This window comes from Coregonus lavaretus, assembly GCF_964263955.1.
Source record: "Coregonus lavaretus genome assembly, chromosome: 8".
NCBI classification, from domain to species: domain Eukaryota; kingdom Metazoa; phylum Chordata; class Actinopteri; order Salmoniformes; family Salmonidae; genus Coregonus; species Coregonus lavaretus.
In genome coordinates, this window is record NC_139995.1 from 42,156,544 (window position 1) to 42,179,533 (window position 22,990).

A 22,990-nucleotide genomic window follows, 5' to 3' on the forward strand; every position below is an offset into this window, starting at 1 on the left:
ACGCACAGAACGAGCAGTATGGCTGGTGGCATTGTCATGCTGGAGGGTCATGTCAGGATGAGCCTGCAGGAAGGGTACCACATGAGGGAGGAGGATGTCTTCCCTGTAACTCACAGCGTTGAGATTGCCTGCAATGACAACAAGCTTAGTCCGATGATGCTGTGACACACCGCCCCAGACCATGACGGACCCTCCACCTCCAAATCGATCCCGCTCCAGAGTACAGGCCTCATTCCTTCGACGATAAACGCGAATCCGACCATCATCCCTGGTGAGACAAAACCGCGACTCGTCAGGGAAGAGCACTTTTTGCCAGTTCTGTCTGGTCCAGTGACGGTGGGTTTGTGCCCATAGGCGACGTTGTTGCCGGTAGTGTCTGGTGAGGACCTGCCTTACAACAGGCCTACAAGCCCTCAGTCCAGCCTCTCTCAGCCTATCGCGGACAGTTTGAGCACTGATGGAGGGATTGTGCATTCCTGGTGTAACTCGGGCAGTCGTTGTTGCCATCCTGTACCTGTCCCGCAGGTGTGATGTTCGGATGTACCGATCCTGTGCAGGTGTTGTTACACGTGGTCTGCCACTGCGAGGACGATCAGCTGTCCGTCCTGTCTCCCTGTAGCACTGTCTTAGGCGTCTCACAGTACGGACATTGCAATTTATTGCCCTGGCCACATCTGCAGTCTTCTTGCCTCCTTGCAGCATGCCTAAGGCACGTTCACGCAGATGAGCAGGGACCCTGGTCATCTTTCTTTTGGTGTTTTTCAGAGTCAGTAGAAAGGCCTCTTTAGTGTCCTAAGTTCTCATAACTGTGACCTTAATTGCCTACCGTCTGTAAGCTGTTAGTGACTTAACGACCGTTCCACAGGTGCATGTTCATTAATTGTTTATGGTTCATTGAACAAGCATGGGAAACAGTGTTTAAACCCTTTACAATGAAGATCTGTGAAGTTATTTGGATTTTTACGAAAGACAGGGTCCTGAAAAAGGGACGTTAAGGGACGTTTTTGCTGAGTTTACATAGTTATTGAACACTGGTCACTTTAATAATGTTTACATATTGTTTGATCCACTTCATATATATATACTGTATTCTAGTCAAGGCCTATCCTATATAGCTACTGCTGTACACACCTTTTCTATTCATATACTGTCCATACTGTCTGGACGGACCATTCACATACATATATATATTCCAGACTCTGACATTGCTCTTTCTAAAATATCTATATTTCTTAAGTTGCGTGTATTGTTTTGTTATGTCAGGCATTACTGCACTGTTGGAGCTCGGAACATAAGCATTTCGCTACACCCGCGATAACATCTGCTAAATATGTGTACACGACCAATACCTTTTTATTTTATTTGGCATGCAGACACTGGCAGATTGACAGCCAACACAAATATGTATTCAGCTGTGAGTGAAATATGAAGGCTCTTCACATGTAAAACACACTCACAATGCTGTCATTGACTTCAAATCTTCAAACCAGATTGAACTAATAACAGTAATTATAACTTTATAAAGCACATTTAATACATTTCGCTCAAAGTGCTAACATGTGTCAACAGTACTTGCAACAATCAGATATTAATCAAATGTATCAATATTGCAAGCTCCAATATGTTTTCAGCAGCGTTTGACTCTAGAGTTAACTACAATATATAAGCCGACATGAACATGATATAAACCAAACTAAACTGTTAACAGTCTGACTGCATTTAATCCACTGGTTCAGATGAATCAGAGTGACAGTACATGTAATTAAATTATTATATGAATGATTAATAAAGATCACTTTAAGGGTTCACCTAATTAATAAAAGATGTGCTTCTTTAAACCCCCCCGCCCTCCCCCTCACCCCCTCTCACCCGTCTCCGTCCCGTCAGGTTGACAGAAAGGGTCTGGTATTCCCAGTGGGAATGCTGTCTGTTGGCTATAGTGTCTGTCTCGGGCTAGCAACGCTAACCATGCGGCACCGTGTTGGGGCTGGGGGAAGGAGAGTGGGGAGGGAGGGAAAAGAGGAGGGGGTGGGGGAGAATGGGGGGAAGACAGAGGCAAGGAAGGAGGGGGACCCAGTCTGTCATATGATCTAATGACTATCCGCTGGCATCTGCCCAGTGGGTTCACAAGCAGCTCATTACAAAGCCACTCTAATGTCACCCACAGGACCTGGAGAGAGAGGGAGGGATGGAGGGACTCAAGAAGGGAGAGGTGTAGGGAAGAAAAGACAGATGTGAAAAGATAGAGATAAAAGAGTAGGATGTTAATATAATTTTTGTTTTGCTTAATAATTCTTCATCTAATTATTTTTGATTATCATTGATAATGATATTGATGTTGTTATTGTTGTGATAATTTGCTTTTGCAATGTAAGTTCATTCACTTTTCATGCCAAAATGTATTGAATTTAACTGGAGAGAGATGTGGTTAGAAAATAGAAAGGGATGGAGAGCGGGAGGGGCAGAGAGGAAGAGAAGGATAAAGGGAGTGAAGGATGGACAGAGCAAACAGATGAAGAATAGAAAGTAGGAACAAATGGCTAGAGAGGTGGAGAATATAGGATCATATATTTCCTGAGAAGCATGAAAATATGGAGAAAGGGAGAAAGTAGGTAGAGAGAAGGGATGAGAGGAGAGAGGCATAAAAAGGCAGGTGTGGAGAGAGATGGATTGGAATAAAATAAATCCGTCCAACGCTGTTCCTGGAGAGCTACCATCCTGTAGGTTCTCACTCCAACCCTAATCTAGCACACCTGATTCTAATAATTAGCTGGTTGATAAACTGAACCAGATTAGTTACTGGGGTTGGAGCGAAAACTTACAGGAGGTTAGCTCTCCAGGAACAGGGTTGGAAACCCCTGGAATAAAACAACGAGGAAGAGGTGATGTAAGGATGACTGATGATGATGGAGGAAGAGAGTGTTTTCAAACGGCTGAAAATGACCCATTGTTTTTCTATGAGAGCCTTTCTCCACGTGCGTTGCTGGAACGCATATGTCAACACAAGTCAAGATAAGCTTCAAACTGTACTGTCCATCATAAAAGTTGGAGAAAATTAAACTTTTGACGTGATCAATCTCTTTCTCTGGTCCAGTCTCCCCCTCTCGGTCTCCCTCCCTCTGCTCCCAGTCTCCCCTCCTCCCTCTGGTCCAGTCTCCCCCTCTCTGTCTCCCTCCCTCTGCTCCCTGTCTCCCCTCTCCTCTCTCTAGTCCAGTCTCCCCCTCTCTATCTCCCTCCCTCTGCTCCCAGTCTCCTCCCTCCTCTCTCTGGTCCCTGTCTCTCCTCCTCTCTCTGGTCCAGTCTCCCCCTCTCTGTCTCCCTCCCTCTGCTCCCTGTCTCCCCTCCTCTCTCTGGTCCTGTTTCCCTCTCCTCTCTAGTCACATCTCTCTCCCTCTCTCTAAGGTCCTGTATTTCTCCCTCTCTGGTCCTCTCCCCTCTCTAAGATCCTGTCTCTCTCCCTCTTTAAGATCCTGTCTTTCTCTAGCCGCTACTCATTTATCTTTCCCTCTCTCTGGTCCTGTCTTTCTCCCTCTCTAAGGCCCTGTATCTCTCCCTCTCTGGTCCTGTCTCCTCTCCCCTCTTTAATATCCTGTCTCTCTCCCGCTTTAAGATCTTGTCTCTCTCCCTCTCTAAGATCCTGTCTTTCTCCCGCTCTAGTCCTGTCTTTCTCTGTATATAAGATCCTGTCTTGCTCACTCGCTAAGGTCCTGTCTTTCTCCTCTCTGGCCCTGTTCCGACTCTCCTATACCTTCTCCTTGGTCCTGTCTAGCTCTCCTAACCCTTCTTTCTGATCCTGTCCCCTCTCTCCTCTCTAAGATCCTGTGTTTCTCCCTCTCTAACATCCTGTCTCCTTCTATGGTCAGACGCTTTAAGTTACATTAATTATTCAGGCCTGACTGATAGAGGCTGTGGCTTAGTGGCTTTTAAGCTCTTGGAGGGAGCGGTGCAACGCTAAAACAGCTCTCCATGACAAATGAACAATAATGGCATTACACACCACATCACACCCAGTCTGACGCTTTATTATTCCCCCTCCTCTCAGACTAATGAACAACGGCCAACAAATAACCCAGATTAATTGGTAAAAGGTGGAAGGATGCATTTATAACAATGAGGGATGTGTACAATGTTCGGCATGGATAATCCTATTTTAAAACACAGGATGGACTGTCCTAATGAAGAAGGTTCATTTGGGTGGACAGAGATGGACTAGAGGGAACTATGAGGGAGCTTTAACTGTCTACTGACTGACAGGAAGAGAGATAGGCAGACATATGGCTGAGCTGAGCTGGACTGGCCTGTTTACACATCCTCAAGTACAGTGGGGGAAAAAAGTATTTAGTCAGCCACCAATTGTGCAAGTTCTCCCACTTAAAAAGATGAGAGAGGCCTGTAATTTTCATCATAGGTACACGTCAACTATGACAGACAAATTGAGATTTTTTTTCTCCAGAAAATCACATTGTAGGATTTTTAATGAATTTATTTGCAAATTATGGTGGAAAATAAGTATTTGGTCACCTACAAACAAGCAAGATTTCTGGCTCTCACAGACCTGTAACTTCTTCTTTAAGAGGCTCCTCTGTCCTCCACTCGTTACCTGTATTAATGGCACCTGTTTGAACTTGTTATCAGTATAAAATACATCTGTCCACAACCTCAAACAGTCACACTCCAAACTCCACTATGGCCAAGACCAAAGAGCTGTCAAAGGACACCAGAAACAAAATTGTAGACCTGCACCAGGCTGGGAAGACTGAATCTGCAATAGGTAAGCAGCTTGGTTTGAAGAACTGTGGGAGCAATTATTAGGAAATGGAAGACATACAAGACCACTGATAATCTCCCTCGATCTGGGGCTCCACGCAAGATCTCACCCCGTGGGGTCAAAATGATCACAAGAACGGTGAGCAAAAATCCCAGAACCACACGGGGGGACCTAGTGAATGACCTGCAGAGAGCTGGGACCAAACTAACAAAGCCTACCATCAGTAACACACTACGCCGCCAGGGACTCAAATCATGCAGTGCCAGACGTGTCCCCCTGCTTAAGCCAGTACATGTCCAGGCCCATCTGAAGTTTGCTAGAGTGCATTTGGATGATCCAGAAGAGGATTGGGAGAATGTCCTATGGTCAGATGAAACCAAAATAGAACCTTTTGGTAAAAACTCAACTCGTCGTGTTTGGAGGACAAAGAATGCTGAGTTGCATCCAAAGAACACCATACCTACTGTGAAGCATGGGGGTGGGAAAATCATGCTTTGGGGCTGTTTTTCTGCAAAGGGACCAGGACGACTGATCCGTGTAAAGGAAAGAATGAATGGGGCCATGTATCGTGAGATTTTGAGTGAAAACCTCCTTCCATCAGCAAGGGCATTGAAGATGAAACGTGGCTGGGTCTTTCAGCATGACAATGATCCCAAACACACCGCCAGGGCAACGAAGGAGTGGCTTCGTAAGAAGCATTTCAAGGTCCTGGAGTGGCCTAGCCAGTCTCCAGATCTCAACCCCATAGAAAATCTTTGGAGGGAGTTGAAAGTCCGTGTTGCCCAGCGACAGCCCCAAAACATCATTGCTCTAGAGGAGATCTGCATGGAGGAATGGGCCAAAATACCAGCAACAGTGTGTGAAAACCTTGTGAAGACTTACAGAAAACGTTTGACCTGTGTCATTGCCAACAAAGGGTATATAACAAAGTATTGAGAAACTTTTGTTATTGACCAAATACTTATTTTCCACCATAATTTGCAAATAGATTCATTAAATATCCTACAATGTGATTTTCTGGATTTTTTTTCCTCATTTTGTCTGTCATAGTTGACGTGTACCTATGATGAAAATTACAGGCCTCTCTCATCTTTTTAAGTGGGAGAACTTGCACAATTGGTGGCTGACTAAATACTTTTTTCCCCCACTGTACGTGTCTCCTTCATTTATTTGCACAGTGCTGATGAAGGCATAAGGCTTAGCACCTTGCACTTTCACTCTTTGTATTCTTTCGAATGTGGAATAAATTAAGTATATTATTTTAGCATCTCGGCCTCCTTGGGTTATTCCTTTTCATGGTTGTGAGTGTGAGTACCTTTTGAACTCTACTGGTTACACATCCACCATAGTTGAACCTTGCCGGAAAGCATTATGTGGAAAGATAATATCAGAGGCAGCACAGCACGGTTCAGGTTAGCACAATATTGTGAAATGGGTAATACAGACAAACAGACAGAGCGATGGACAAGGCTATGGTCCAGGGGAAGGGCAGAAATATTAAAGATTAAGGACGTCTGCAGCCCTGGTAAGCTCCCGTGATAATTAATTCATATTGTCGCAAAAACAAACAGACAGTGTGTTTGTTTGTCAATGTAAATAAATCATTGTGCAAACCCAGTGTTGTAGAAATGATTTATTTTATCATCACGTTGATCTCTGTCTGGCACCGGCAAGTGGGATGTGTGTTCGTGTTCATTCATTGATCTAATGTAAAACAGTAGGCCTAGCCATGAAACAAATGGAGAGGGAGTATACAGTACTAAGCACCAGTGGAGGCTGCTGAGGGGAGGACAGCTCATAATAATGTCTGGAACAGAGCAAATGGAATGGCATCAAACACATGGAAACCATGTGTTTGATGTATTTGATACCATTCCACTGATTCCGCTCCAGCCAGTACCACGAGCTCATCCTCCCCAATTAAGGTGCCACCAAACTCCTGTGCAAAGCACATTATTCCTGCCTATGATGCAGGCATGATGGATATACCTCAAGTTAGTATTCGGCCCACAATCTTGACAGTATACTCTTCTCTATATAATCTCCAATACAGCTCATCATAAAAATCCATAGTGTATACTAGCCTACCAGTTTAAGAGGCTCTGCTATGTGAGGAGGACTGTGCCGGGCTAAGACAGATCCTCCCCTGGATTAGCTGGCCGCTGAAGCTCTGAAGCTAGAGCGAACTAGTGAGTCATAATGGCCTGCTGTTCTGTTACCCATCACTGAGAAGAGCGAGCGAGAGCGAGAGCGAGAGCGAGAGCGAGAGCGAGAGCGAGAGCGAGAGAGAGCGAGAGCGAGAGAGCGAGAGCGAGAGCGAGAGCGAGCGAGAGCGAGCGAGCGAGAGTGAGAGAGAGAAAGAAAGTGAGAGAGAAATACAGAAAGAGAGAGAAAGAGAAGACACATCATTACCGTAACTCAACACAACCCCAGAACCAGCCTGGGCTCTGACAGACTCCAATCACAATGCTAAAACAAGCTGGGTGCTAGATTGACTTTATACTGCATGGTGATTTTTTTCTAGGTCTCAAAGAGGTTTACATTGTCAGCATGGTAACACATTAATATGGCCTGCCTCACCACACTCCTCTGAACTCAGCATGTACCGTATGCACTGAAGAGAGATAGAGAGAGAGAGAAAGAGAAAGAGAGAAAGATATTGAGAGACCACAAAAGCTTTCAATGCTTAACTGATATAATATGTCGTTTTCAAGGCTATGCAATACCTGCACCTAGCTTACGCAATAGTTGATACACTGTTTCAAGGTTATTCCAACCACGCTACCACTCCTGACTTCCAGCCTATCATACAAGTAGAGAACACATAATTCTCTACATGCATGAACATCTAGCCATTGTTATCCAAGATGGCGAAGTAGTGCAGTTCTGTTTTTGTCGTGTGTCTGTAAATAGCCTGTAAATACCCTGTTTTTTTGTATTTTTCATACATATTTCCCTATCAGACTTTTCATCCTTCTACAAAATATACTTTCCTGCAACCCGCCTCACTCAATGTGGAATGGATTCTATTATTGACTTACCTTTTATATAGAATCTCCAGTTGAAACTAGCTAGCCAGCTAACTAGCTACTTGCTATTAGCCACAGTTAGCGGTATTTCACCCAGAACATTGGATTTTTTTTCTGCAGGATTAATTTAATCACTGGATATTAATCCCCGGATATTCGGCCAGACTGCACAGCGCGTTATCGACCCAGAACATATCAGTTTTTCTGCCGGAATCACTGAATCACTGGACCTTTAACTCCGGATTCATCGCTACCAGCTAGCTTCAACTAAATGGACGCTGTGGTCTGGCTAATCATCCTGAGCTAGGCCCATCTCCCGGCTATCTACCTCTCTGTCAACCGGACGGGACCACCTAGTGTTGACACGGAGCCCCGCCGATCCTACACGACTGGTCTGCCGACGAAATCGTCTGATGTGGTTACGACGACGTCGACCACGAAGATTCCATCTGCTAGCCCCGGCCCGCTAGCACACGCTAGCCGTGGCCTCTTACCTGCTAGTGCTTTAGCAGCCTCCGAACTATCCTATTGCTGTTCACCGGACCTTATGATAACTCAGCTATACAGCTGATGTCTGCTGGACTGTTCCTTTTTACGGTACTACATCCTGTTTATGTTTAGCCTCAGCCCAAACATGGTTAGCTTATTGTTGTTTCGGTTATTTTTAATTGTACTATTTCACTGTAGATCCCCCAGCCCAGCTAAACCTGCCTTAGATAGCTCCTTTGTCCCACCCCCCATACACGCAGAGACCGACTCAATTGATGCCTCTAGTGATACTATCTCTTTCATTGTTACCCAACGCTTAGGTTTACCCCCACTTTACTCATATCCTTCCATATCCTTGTCTGTACATAATGCCCTGAATCTTTTCTACAACACCCGGAAATCTGCCCCCTTTATTCTATGTACCCAACGCACTAGAAGACCAGTTCTTAAAGCCTTTAGCCGTATCCTATTCTAGTCCTCCTCTGTTCCTCTGGTGATGTAGAGGCTAACCCAGGCCCTGCAGCCCTCAGTATCACTCCTACTCCCCAGGCGCTATCATTTGCTGACTTCTGTAATCGCAAAAGTCTTGGTTTCTTGCACGTAAACATCAGAAGTCTACTTCCTAAGTTTGAGTTATTCACTGCGTTAGCACACTCCGCCAACCCTGATGTTCTAGCAGTGTCTGAATCCTGGCTCAGGAAGGCCACCAAAAATTCTGAAATTTCCATCCCCAACTATAACATTTTCCGTCTAGATAGAACTGCCAAAGGGGGTGGAGTTGCAATCTACTGTAGAGATAGCCTGCAGAGCTCTATCATACTATCCAGGTCTGTGCACAAACAGTTTGAGCTTCTACTTCTAAAAATCCACCTTTCCAGAAATAAGTCTCTCACTGTTGCCGCTTGCTACAGACCCCCCTCAGCCCCCAGATGTGCCCTGGACACCATATGTGAATTGATTGCCCCCCATTTATCCTCAGAGTTCGTACTGCTTGGTGACCTAAATTGGGATATGCTTAATACCCCGGCCATCCTACAATCCAAACTAGATGCCCTCAACCTCACGCAAATTATCAACGAACCTACCAGGTACAACCCTAAATCCGTAAACATGGGTACCCTCATAGATATCATCCTGACTAACATACCCTCTAAATACACCTCAGCTGTCTTCAACCAGGATGTCAGCGATCACTGCCTTATTTCATGCGTCCGTAACGGGTCCGCGGTCAAACGACCACCCCTCATCACTGTCAAACGCTCCCTAAAACACTTTAGCGAGCAGGCCTTCCTAATTGACCTGGCCCAGGTATCCTGGATGGATATAGATCTCATTCCGTCAGTAGAGGATGCCTGGTTGTTCCTTAAAAGTAATTTCCTCTCAATCTTAAATAAACATGCCCCATTCAAAAAATACAGAACTAAGAACCGATATAGCCCCTGGTTCTCCTCAGACTTGACTGTCCTTGACCAGCACAAAAACATCCTGTGGCGTACTGCATTAGCATCAAATAGCCCCCGCGATATGCAACTTTTCAGGGAAGTTAGGAACCAATATACACAAGCAGTCAGGAAAGCAAAGGCAAACTTTTTCAAACAGAAATTTGCATCCTGTAGCACTAACTCCAAAAAGTTTTGGGACACTGTAAAGTCCATGGAGAATAAGAGCACTTCCTCCCAGTTGCCCACTGCACTGAGGCTAGGAAACACTATCACCACCGATAAATCTACAATAATCGAGAATTTCAACAAGCATTTTGCTACAGCTGGCCATGCTTTCCATCTGGCTACCACTACCCCGGCCACCAACTCTGCACCCTCCGCTGAAACTTGCCCATGCCCCCCCCGCTTCTCCTTCACACAAATTCAGACAGCTGACGTTTTGAAAGAGCTGCAAAATCTGGACCCCTACAAATCAGCTGGGCTAGACAATCTGGACCCTTTCTTTCTAAAACTAGCCGCCGAAATTGTCGCAACCCCTATTACTAGTCTGTTCAACCTCTCTTTCATAACGTCTGAGATCCCCAGAGATTGGAAAGCTGCCGCGGTCATCCCCCTCTTCAAAGGGGGTGACACTCTAGATCCAAACTGCTACAGACCTATATCCATCCTGCCCTGCCTTTCGAAAGTATTTGAAAGCCAAGTTAACAAACAGATCACCGACCATTTCGAATACCACCGTACCTTCTCCGCTTTGCAATCCGGTTTCCGAGCTGGTCATGGGTGCACTTCAGCCACGCTCAAGGTCCTAAACTATATTATAACCGCGATTGATAATAGACAGTACTGTTAAGCCGTCTTCATCGACCTGGCCAAGGCTTTCGACTCTGTCAACCACCGCATTCTTATTGGCAGACTAAATAGCCTTGGTTTCTCAAATGACTGCCTCGCCTGGTTCACCAACTACTTCTCAGATAGAGTTCAGTGTGTCAAATCGGAGGGCCTGTTGTCTGGACCTATGGCAGTCTCTATGGGGGTGCCACAGGGTTCAATTCTTGGGCCGACACTTTTCTCCGTGTATATCAATGATGTCGCTCTTGCTGCTGGTGACTCTCAGATCCACCTCTACGCAGACGACACCATTTTGTATACATCTGGCCCTTCATTGGACACTGTGTTAACAAACCTCCAAACGAGCTTCAATGCCATACAACACTCCTTCAGTAGCCTCCAACTGCTCTTAAACACTAGTAAAACTAAATGCATGCTTTTCAATCGAACGCTGCTAGCACCCGCCCACCCGACTAGAATCACCACTCTTGACGGGTCTGACCTAGAGTATGTGGACAACTACAAATACCTAGGTGTCTGGTTAGACTGTAAACTCTCCTTCCAGACTCACATAAAGAATCTCCAATCCAAAGTTAAATCTAGAATCGGCTTCCTATTTCGCAACAAAGCCTCCTTCACTCATGCTGCCAAACATGCCCTCGTAAAACTGACTATCCTACCGATCCTTGACTTCGGCGATGTCATTTACAAAATAGCCTCCAACACTCTACTCAGCAAATTGGATGTAGTCTATCACAGTGCCATCCGTTTTGTCTCCAAAGCCCCATACGCTACCCACCACTGTGACCTGTACACTCTTGTTGGCTGGTCCTCACTACATGTTCGTCGTCAAACCCACTGGCTCCAGGCCATCTATAAATCACTGCTAGGCAAATCCCCGCCTTATCTTAGCTCATTGGTCACCATAGCAGCACCCACCCGTAGTCTGCGCTCCAGCAGGTATATCTCACTGGTCATTCCCAAAGCCAACACCTCCTTTGGCCGCCATTCATTCCAGTTCTCTGCTGCCAATGACTGGAACGAATTGCAAAAATCTCTGAAGCTGGAGACTCTTATCTCCCTCACTAACTTTAAGCATCAGTTGTCAGAGCACCTTACCGATCACTGCACCTGTACACAGCCCATCTGTAATTAGCCCACCCAACTACCTCATCCCTATATTGTTATTTATTTTGCTCTTTTGCACCCCAGTATCTCTATTTGCACATAATCTCTTGCACATCTAGCATTCCAGTGTTAATACTATTGTAATTATTTTGCACTATAGCCTATTTATTGCCTTACCTCCATAACTTGCTACATTTGCACACACTGTACATATATTTTCTGTTGTATTTTTGACTTTATGTTTTTTACCCCATATGTAACTCTGTGTTGTTTTTATCGCACTGCTTTGCTTTATCTTGGCCAGGTCGCAGTTGTAAATGAGAACTTGTTCTCAACTGGCTTACCTGGTTAAATAAAGGTGAAATAAAAATAAATAAAATTGTTCTATCCAGTATCCTCTGCCTACTATGTCTGAGTCTACAGCTCAGCTCCTAACCCCCATCAGGACCTTCTGTTCTCTTCATCTACACAGCTCCACATATTTAACACCACATAACACTGTTTTCTCTAAGCTCCTCTGCTTCTTTATGCATTCATTTTATGGCCCACATAAACCAGGGAACCTAGCTTGGCTGTTTGGGGTTGCTGAGTATGTATGATGAACCGGATGTGTGTTTTGATAAGTGTTGTGATAATCAATGGAATCGACCACAGACTCTACCCTCTTCTGCCTTTCAAATCTACTCCAGAAGGCACTAAAGAAGAGGATGGATGCATCCCAAATGGCACCCTATTCGTTATATAGTGCACTACCTTTGACAAAAGTAGTGCAAAAGTAATGCATTATAAAGGGAATGGGGTGCCATTTGGACGCTGAAGATGAATTCACTGTAGACAGTGACTACAGTCAAAGTCCACTTTGTATGGACAGCCCCTGGGTAGATGCATCATACAAGCCATGCGTATGGCGCACAGATAAATCAGGTTGTCAAAAATGCTTTGTGCTTTTTCATCATGTCATCTATCTTTTAATAGACTACTTGTCTATTGCACTAGTGCAATGGCTGCGGAAAAGAAACTGTAATTTTAACCCCCTTGGAAATGAATTCCTTCAAGGCAACGGCAGCCATGTGTTCCAATTACTCTTAATTTGCTCCTCGGTGTGTGTGATACAAATGCCTGCCAGTCGAGAAGAGTGCATTTGCAAAATGAACAGGTCAAGCTGACTTAACATAAATAATAATTCCAGTGGAGCGGTGGGTGGGGGTGTTTTTGGCAGTGATGTCATACCATGTGGATGGGCTCTCATTATTGATCGCTAAAGAATAATTTTGATTGTGTCAACCAAAACCTAAGACACAGCATAGTAGCCTACATGATGACAATATCAATCAATGACGATCTGTCACAATATGACCATAATAAATACTCTGCCTAAATAACTTAGTTTAGTTTAAAGGAGATTAATGTCTATATAGCTCAATCCACAGAGAGGGGCAATACAGTGAGGGAAAACAGTATTTGATCCCCTGCTGATTTTGTACGTTTGCCCACTGACAAAGAAATGATCAGTCTATAATTTTTATGGTAGTTTTATTTGAACAGTGAGAGACAGAATAACAATAAAAAAATCCAGAAAAACGCATGTCAAAAATGTTATAAATTGATTTGCATTTTAATGAGGGAAATAAGTATTTGACCCCCTCTCAATCAGAAAGATTTCTGGCTCCCAGGTGTCTTTTATACAGGTAATGAGCTGAGATTAGGAGCACACTCTTAAAGGGAGTGCTCCTAATCTCAGTTTGTTACCTGTATAAAAGACACCTGTCCACAGAAGCAATCAATCAATCAGATTCCAAACTCTCCACCATGGCCAAGACCAAAGAGCTCTCCAAGGATGTCAGGGACAAGATTGTAGACCTACACAAGGCTGGAATGGGCTACAAGACCATCGCCAAGCAGCTTGGTGAGAAGGTGACAACAGTTGGTGTGATTATATTAAATGGAAGAAACACAAAATAACTGTCAATCTCCCTCGGCCTGGGGCTCCATGCAAGATCTCACCTCGTGGAGTTGCAATGATCATGAGAACGGTGAGGAATCAGCCTAGAACTACACGGGAGGATCTTGTCAATGATCTCAAGGCAGCTGGGACCATAGTCACCAAGAAAACAATTGGTAACACACTACGCCGTGAAGGACTGAAATCCTGCAGCGCCCGCAAGGTCCCCCTGCTCAAGAAGCACATATACAGGGCCGTCTGAAGTTTGCCAATGAACATCTGAATGATTCAGAAGAGAACTGGGTGAAAGTGTTGTGGTCAGATGAGACCAAAATCGAGCTCTTTGGCATCAACTCAACTCGCCGTGTTTGGAGGAGGAGGAATGCTGCCTATGACCCCAAGAACACCATCCCCACCGTCAAACATGGAGGTGGAAACATTATGCTTTGGGGGTGTTTTTCTGCTAAGGGGACAGGACAACTTCACCGCATCAAAGGGACGATGGACGGGGCCATGTACCGTCAAATCTTGGGTGAGAACCTCCTTCCCTCAGCCAGGGCATTGAAAATTGGTCGTGGATGGGTATTCCAGCATGACAATGACCCAAAACACACGGCCAAGGCAACAAAGGAGTGGCTCAAGAAGAAGCACATTAAGGTCCTGGAGTGGCCTAGCCAGTCTCCAGACCTTAATCCCATAGAAAATCTGTGGAGGGAGCTGAAGGTTCGAGTTGCCAAACATCAGCCTCGAAACCTTAATGACTTGGAGAAGATCTGCAAAGAGGAGTGGGACAAAATCCCTCCTGAGATGTGTGCAAACCTGGTGGCCAACTACAAGAAACGTCTGACCTCCGTGATTGCCAACAAGGGTTTTGCCACCAAGTACTAAGTCATGTTTTGCAGAGGGGTCAAATACTTATTTCTCTCATTTAAATGCAACAATTGATAACATTTTTGACATGCGTCTTTCTGGATTTTTTTGTTGTTATTCTGTGTCTCACTGTTCAAATAAACCTACCATTAAAATTATAGACTGATCATGTCTTTGTCAGTGGGCAAACGTACATAATCAGCAGGGGATCAAATACTTTTTTCCCTACATCAGCACTATAGCACTCCAGCCTGGTCTCATAGACTAGCCGTAACATAGTAAATGTAAATCTGGGATTTGTATTTGTATTTGTATTTGTATTTTGAATGTATTATGGATCCCCATTAGCTGCTGCCAAGGCAGCAGCTACTCTTCCTGGGGTCCAGCAAAATTAAGGCAGTTCATACAATTTTAAAAACATTACAATACATTCACAGATATCAACACAATGTCTGCCCTCAGGCCCCTACTCCACCACTACCACATATCAACAGTACAAAATCCATGTGTATAGTGCGTATGTTATCGTGTGTGTATGCATGTGTCTGCGTCTATGTTTGTGTTGCTTCAATTCGTAACATATCATACGACATGGGTGATGGACATCCACAAATTAATACATACCATACAAAACGTAACATTTCATACTAATGGAGTGTTCTGGATTTACCTACAGAATAATATGAAATGCTCTGAGACCAGGTTGAGTACTCTGGTAGATGAAATCAGACATGGTGTGTGTTGAGTTGTCCCTGGACAGGTACAGTAGTAATGTGATGTGCTACCTGGTGTTGTGAACATCTGCCTCTGTTTTCCCCTGTGGAGCTCACAGAGCATCTGTTCTGAGGAGGTGGGAAATGTTGGCTGGTTAGGGTTGTCTTTAGGGTTGTCACATTGTGTAATGACTTCTATGTTAGACTGTGTGCCTGTGTGGAGACTTCTATGTTAGACTGTGTCCCTGTGTGGGGACTTCTGTGTTAGACTGTGTCCCTGTGTGGAAACGTGCGTATGTTAGACTGTATGCATGTATGGAGATGTATATGTTAGACTGTGGGAATGAGCTGGTGTACTAAAATTTGATTTAATTTAGGGTAGTTTCTTTCAGCACCAGCCATGGATACGTTCACTAATGGCTTTTATGGGTGACGTATGTGACAGTCGGGATGGAGAGAGGAAGAGATATGTCGCTCTCTTTAGGAAGCCGGCATGTCGGCGTGGTTGGGACTATAATATTTAGTAGCCTTGCGGGGGTCAAGGCAGGCATAATGTATTCAGCCCTATTTAATATAGCATGCCATCGGCCCACTCCAGCTGTCCCTCTCTCTTTCAGCCTGCCAGCTGATTTATTGTTGTGCTGCTTGTATTCATCTCGCCAGTGTTTGTGTGTTTGTCGTCAGTGTGGAGGGATAACAGTAGCCCTGCTAGTTTAATAGGAATGGTGAATAAAAGGGTGAACTGTATGAGTGACGAGGCACCCAGTAAGTGATATAAGGCAGGAACTGTATGAGTGACGAGGCACCCAGTAAGTGATATAAGGCAGGAACTGTATGAGTGACGAGGCACCCAGTAAGTGATATAAGGCAGGAACTGTATGAGTGACGAGGCACCCAGTAAGTGATATAAGGCAGGAACTGTATGATTGACGAGGCACCCAGTAAGTGATATAAGGCAGGAACTGTATGAGTGACGAGGCACCCAGTAAGTGATATAAGGCAGGAACTGTATGAGTGACGAGGCACCCAGTAAGTGACATAAGGTAAGGACTGTATGAGTGACGAGGCACCCAGTAAGTGATATAAGGCAGGAACTGTATGATTGACGAGGCACCCAGTAAGTGATATAAGGCAGGAACTGTATGATTGACGAGGCACCCAGTAATTGATATAAGGCAGGAACTGTATGAGTGACTAGTCACCCAGTAAGTGATATAAGGCAGGAACTGTATGAGTGATGAGGCACCCAGTAAGTGATATAAGGCAGGAACTGTATGATTGACGAGGCACCCAGTAAGTGATATAATGCAGGAACTGTATGAGTGACGAGGCACCCAGTAAGTGATATAAGGCAGAAACTGTATGATTGACGAGGCACCCAGTAAGTGATATAAGGCAGGAACTGTATGAGTGACGAGGCACCCAGTAAGTGATATAAGGCAGGAACTGTATGATTGACGAGGCACCCAGTAAGTGATATAAGGCAGGAACTGTATGAGTGACGAGGCACCCAGTAAGTGACATAAGGTAGGGACTGTATGAGTGACGAGGCACCCAGTAAGTGATATAAGGCAGGAACTGTATGATTGACGAGGCACCCAGTAAGTGATATAAGGCAGGAACTGTATGAGTGACGAGGCACCCAGTAAGTGATATAAGGCAGGAACTGTATGAGTGACTAGTCACCCAGTAAGTGATATAATGTAGGAACTGTATGAGTGACGAGGCACCCAGTAAGTGATATAAGGCAGGAACTGTATGATTGACGAGGCACCCAGTAAGTGATATAAGGCAGGAACTGTATGAGTGACGAGGCACCCAGTAAGTGACATAAGGTAGGGACTGTATGAGTGACTAGTCACCCAGTAAGTGATATAAGGCAGGAACTGTATGAGTGACGAGGCATCCAGTAAGTGATATAAGGCAGTAACTGGATGAGTGACTAGTCACCCAGTAAGTGATATAAGGCAGGGACTGTATGATTGACGAGGCACCCAGTAAGTGACATAAGGTAGGGACTGTATGAGTGACGAGGCACCCAGTAAGTGATATAAGGCAGGAACTGTATGAGTGACGAGGCACCCAGTAAGTGATATAAGGCAGGAACTGTATGATTGACGAGGCACCCAGTAAGTGATATAAGGCAGGAACTGTATGAGTGACGAGGCACCCAGTAAGTGACATAAGGTAGGGACTGTATGAGTGACTAGTCACCCAGTAAGTGATATAAGGCAGGGACTTTTCCACAAATTGTGTAAATCCACTGTAGGCCTACATCAGGACATAAGTCAGTAAATTAGACTTATGGTAGGGCTGTTTGGAGGGCTATAACTAAACTGGGCCAGGGTCCAATAGTGGTAAACCTTTGATGCTAAACCTGGACTGATCATAAAAATATATCAAGTTCCAAGTATTTACACATACCTGTATAGTATTAAAAACAATCTATACTGAACAAAAATATAAACGCAACATGCAACAATATCAATGATTTTACTGAGTTACAGTTCATATAAGGAAATCTGTCAATTGTAATAAATTAATTAGGCCCTAATCTATGGATTTCACATGACTGGGCAGAGGCGCAGCCATGGGTGGGCCTGGGAGGGCATAGGCCCACCCACTTGGGAGCCAGGCCCAGCCAATCAGAATGAGTTTTTCCCCACAAAAGGGCTTTATTACAGACAGAAATACTCCTCAGTTTCATCAGCTGTCTGGGTGGCTGGTCTCAGCCGATCCCGCAGGTGAAGAAGCCGGATGTGGAGGTCCTGGGCTGCCGTGGTTACACGTGGTCTGCGGTCGTGAGGCCGGTTGGACATATTCTCTAAAATGACGTTAGAGGCGGCTTATGGTAGAGAAATTAACATTAAATTATCTGGCAACAGCTCTGGTGGACATTCCTTCAGTAGGCATGCCAATTGCACGCTCCCTCAAAACTTGAGACATCTGTGGCATTGTGTTGTGTGACAAAACTGCACATTTTAGAGTGGCCTTTTATTGTCCCCAGCACAAGGTACACCTGTGTAATGTTAATTCTGTTTAATCATCTTCTTGATATGCCACACCTGTCAGGTGGATGGATTATCTTGGCAAAGGAGAAATGCTCACTAATAGGGATGTAAATACATTTGTGCCCAAAACTGGAGAGAAATAAGCTTTTTGTGCGTATGGAAAATTTCTGGGATCCTTTATTTCAGCTCATGAAACATGGGACCAACACTTTACAGGATGCGTTCATAGTTTTGTTCAGTATATTTGCACTCATTCTTTTTGGAGGTTGCGTTGAGTATTTGTAATAAAATGTAGGCTATTGACCGATGCACAAATATACTCAGTAAACATTGAGGGAATTTCAGTCAATACGTTTTTTTACAAATACTCAATGCAACCTCCAAAAGGAATTTGTACAAAAATAGTTTTTAATATGTTTAAAATGTACACTCAGGAAATATATGGCTATTTCTTTTCTGGATTTCTAAGTGTTCCATACTCCGGGAAGTGATTGAATAGTACCAGTAGTATTGACACAGCCAGAACAGTAGCCTAATATAATAAAAAAAAGAGAAAGACAGAAGCCAGGAGTTAGAGAAAAAGAGATAGCTTTACTATAAAGAAGGCGTCTCTAGCAGAAGTTGCAACATCTCATCATACACGCATACATGGTGAATATATTAATATGCCATTTTACTGTTAAGTAGATGTACCTTACAAAAAGCTGTTATTTCGTGTGTAGAAGCAAGACTGGCAAGCTGCTTTGATACACTTGTAATTGTAAAAGTAAACAGAGAAATACAAATTCACTAAAATAATTCCACATAACAAAAATATGAACAATTATAATAATCCAAGCTCCAATTTTATAATTGTTATGTGCGTCTCATCGTATGGATAAAATCCCAGTTTTGCAGAATCTCAAATCAACTGAACTCAATGCTGTGAAAATGCACATAGATACTGTTACATGTTTGTAACCCCTTGTTAGTTGATTTGTTATTGTAGGAGTGGCGTATAGACGATGCAAACATTACAAACGGAATGAGAAGACACACTACTCCACACAGATGTAGAAACTTAATTTGAGCCAGTTTGCTATAACAGGAAAATAATCCTGCAGCAACAGGAAATATGAATTATTATGTGGATTACAATTAATGGACATTTTTGTAGGGGTTGATAAATTTTTCATAATGGGAAAATCAAGTCTGACATTTCTAAGTGGAAATTACAAATTTCAGAAGCCTTTTTAAACCTCAAATACACTACAAGTTTAAAATGTGCTGCATTGCAGTAAGGTTCTCCTGCAACAAGGTGATCAAATTAAGATCATACATCTGTATGCACCTCCAATCATCGTGCACAAACAAACAATAAGACATAAGAAAGCACTGTGTATCAGCAAATATGCATAATTCTCTGTTTATTGTTTTCTAGCCAGTTCACTAATTCCCCCTTTAGGATCCACACAGGGAAAGGACAAAGGCTGTCAAGGGAAAGAGCTTGTACAGTATCGTGACCCGAACTCAAACAACGGTGAGATCAAGGCTAAAGTTCTGTCATCGAACATTCCGTGATTCAGCAGTCTTTAAGGTTTGTTGTCAAAACGGCCACCTGTCACTGGGCTGTCACCAGGAGGGGTGCAGCAGCAGGCATGTTAGGTGAAAGGCATGATGAGAGAATGAGTCTGTGCAGCCTTAAGAAAGTCTGGGTTTGCCTTAATATAAAAACAAACAAAGTAGGGGGAAATTGGCTATCGGTTACCTCAGCAAATGCCTTTTTTCCATATGCTCTGAACATGTGTGCAGAGAATGCTACAATGATACATTTAATGAGCACTTTTATTTACACCATAAAGAGGCTGACTAGGTCTACTGTATACCTGTTCCACAACATAGTGTTTATTCTCAACTGTTTCTTTTGAATTAGTGATGATCAGAAAAGTTACCGACAGAGAGACACAGGCCATATATTAACATTTCAAAGCAAGTTCTTCAGGACAACATCGGTTAAGTCATTTTGAGTCCCAATCATAAGATACACATGTCATCATTCTTGGGATGCACCAGGTACATTTGCTTGGTGGATACAGATTTGTAATTCTTTCTTTTACTCATAAAGCTGTTTTTCTGATAGATATTTACAAATAAATAAAAATTCAGGACCTACTTATAGCTACAGTATGTCAAATGCAATGTTACATTTCTGTATTATGTGAAAGTTATATTAAATAAATGATAATACGAACATGGAATACTAACATTAATATAACATGAATACTCAACATGAAGAGCAGCACCATGAATAGATCAACACAACCTCTTTAATGGTGACAGTCAATGTTGTTAGTTTACAGCAGAAATACCCTTCGCCACAAAAGATGTCATACAGTGAATTTTCTTCTTCCTGGTTCTGATGTGAGACCATCAAGTCAGTTGGTCAAAAAAGTGTATTCAAGAATTAATAAGTGAATTACTAATATATTAATTAATTCTATAAACATAATGTAATAAACTAAAATATGAAATAAACACCTGAAATACAATGTGATGTCTGTTAGCTAATTGCCATTGATTAGCTAAGATCTATTTGATTTAACATGAAAGACTTTAGTAGTGCCGTTGTAATACGTTGTACATGTGGGTACTGAGCTTTCTACCACTTTAAGAGGTGAAACATCAAGGTAGACTCATGAGTGAGTTCTACTATTGAAAAGATCAAATGGTAAAATGGCGGTCCACCACTGTATCGGTGGTAAAATGGTGGTCCACCACTGTATTGGTGCACCCCAACTTCTTCACACTTCCTTGACATGATGGCTACATGTCAATGATGACTAGGGCCAGGCAGAATCTGCAGGGATGTTCAATACCTTCACAGAGTTGTCTGTATCCTATATTCAAAGACATAAAATATGTTTTGTAGCAGTCTTTAGTTTTATTTTGAGTTGTTCAACAGTCAATTATGATTCCAAATAAGTTCTGAAGGGTTGAGAAGGAAGTCCTGCCTCTGCAGATTCAGCCTACCTCTAATGATAGTTATAAAAGAAGCAGACAAAAGGGGTGCAGATCAAGCCTAGCCTAAGGATCACAGCCATGCTAACCATGAAGTAAACAGGAAGTGAGTCACCTCCTCGGCGTGCCAGTCGCCATAGAGATATACAAACAGGTAGACAGAGAGTTTGTCAGTTGTTGTTTAACAAGCAGAGCAAACCTCCTCTCCAAGCTACTTGTCCTTGGTCTCTTGCACTAAAGTACTATCATGCTTGAAAATATATTTTTAATGTCATTTATAACTGACATAGTAGTGGCTTGTACTATAAAAAAGCTTGAGGCAGGAATGGCATTGCTATAGCTGTGGCCATTTTGAATATCTCCACACGACTTGAGTTTGGAGGTGAAACATAGGTACATTTACCACAGCGGGAAGGCAAGGGAACGATAGCATTTCATTAAGCAAGTTATTCTTCTTTAAACCTGTGAAAAAAACAACAACAATTGAATTAATAACCAGACTTTACCCAAAAACATGAGGTGGTGGTAGTGCATAGTTTTGCAGCACACTAGAAGGTGAGCTAGCACTGTTTACAGCATTCATATATTAAAATGACTCATCTGCTGTATCAGTTATGAACAAATAACTCTCTCTCTCTCTCTGGAAATATCAATGTGATAAACATATCTGCCGACATCCTGCTATGTTGGTGGTCCGTAGCTGATATGTTCACAGGACGAGTGTCTGTGTCTCCTTCCCTAGGGACGCTCGGTAAAGACACAGGTGGGCGTGAGGATGTGTGTGGAGAGAAAAAGAGAGGTTTGGGGGGAAAGCTGAGTATGTTGAAAACAAAGAAAGCTCTAGAGCCACACAAAATGGTTGAAAACCTCAGCGTTTCCTCTAGTCCTCTATAACTGAGGCCAGCCCTTTAGGCACACTAAAGTCTGTGTGAGGGGCAGGAGGAGGAGCATAGAGAAACTGGTACTGTTCAAGAATCCCAAACTTCGCCTCGGCAAGCCATTTCTAGAGCCGAACGTCAAGGCTTGGCTCACTGTAACTTCAACTCCCTTCCATTCACCCCCCCTTAATTCTCAGAGGAATGGTTTCTCCCTCCGTTTTAAGAGGCCAAGCAGTCTCCAGGTAGGCGCTGTGTGTGTTTACATGTGTATACGTGTTTTTATATATTCATATATTCATAAGTGTGTGTGTTTGTGTATGTGTGTGTGGTAGTAGTAGTAGTGGTAATATCACCCTCCAACCGCTAGGATGAGTTCCTCAGATCCCCAGGCCGGGCTGGGGGGCTATGCCAGCGAGTAGATGGCGTTGACGGGTGAGGTTGCCTCGGAACTCTCGTTGCCTTCCGTCTCGTCCTTGTCCTTTTTGACGGTGTACTGGCCAATGAAGGAGCCGTCCTCGTTGAACTGGCCATCCCCTCCCTCGCCATAGTCCACCAGGCTGTCGTCACTCTCCTTCACACCGCCGTCCAGAGAGTTCTGGCTGCCCTGCAGAGGCTTGTTGTCCTCGTCGCTGCTGCAAAAGGTCAAGAGGTCAAAGGTTAGACTCCGCCTGTGATGTCATCGACACGGTCATCAACGCAGGTGAGTCCTTACCGTCCCAAAGGTTAGGGGAGAGAGAGAAGAGGGGTTAGGGGTAAGAAGAAAACTGGGGAAGGGAACAACTGTAAACAAGAAAAGTGTTGATTGTGTAGTTTTCCACTGTCGTCTCTCTTACAGTACAGACTGTAGCTGAGGTCATTCAATGCAGACTGGAGCACAAGCACTTTCACAAACTCA

At 43.8% G+C, this 22,990-nt stretch overlaps 1 protein-coding gene across 1 annotated transcript in view; it reads right to left on the reverse strand.

Moving 5' to 3' along the window:
• Positions 1 to 18,791: 18,791 nt before the first annotated feature.
• The window catches only part of LOC311134352 (neurofascin-like), a 118,431-nt gene continuing 114,232 nt past the window's right edge, over positions 18,792 to 22,990 (reverse strand). The window contains exon 27 of the mRNA XM_084168001.1: positions 18,792 to 22,727. Within this exon, the coding sequence (XP_084024127.1) occupies positions 22,499 to 22,727 (229 nt within the window). The 3' untranslated portion in view covers positions 18,792 to 22,498. The remainder of the gene's footprint in view (positions 22,728 to 22,990) is intronic.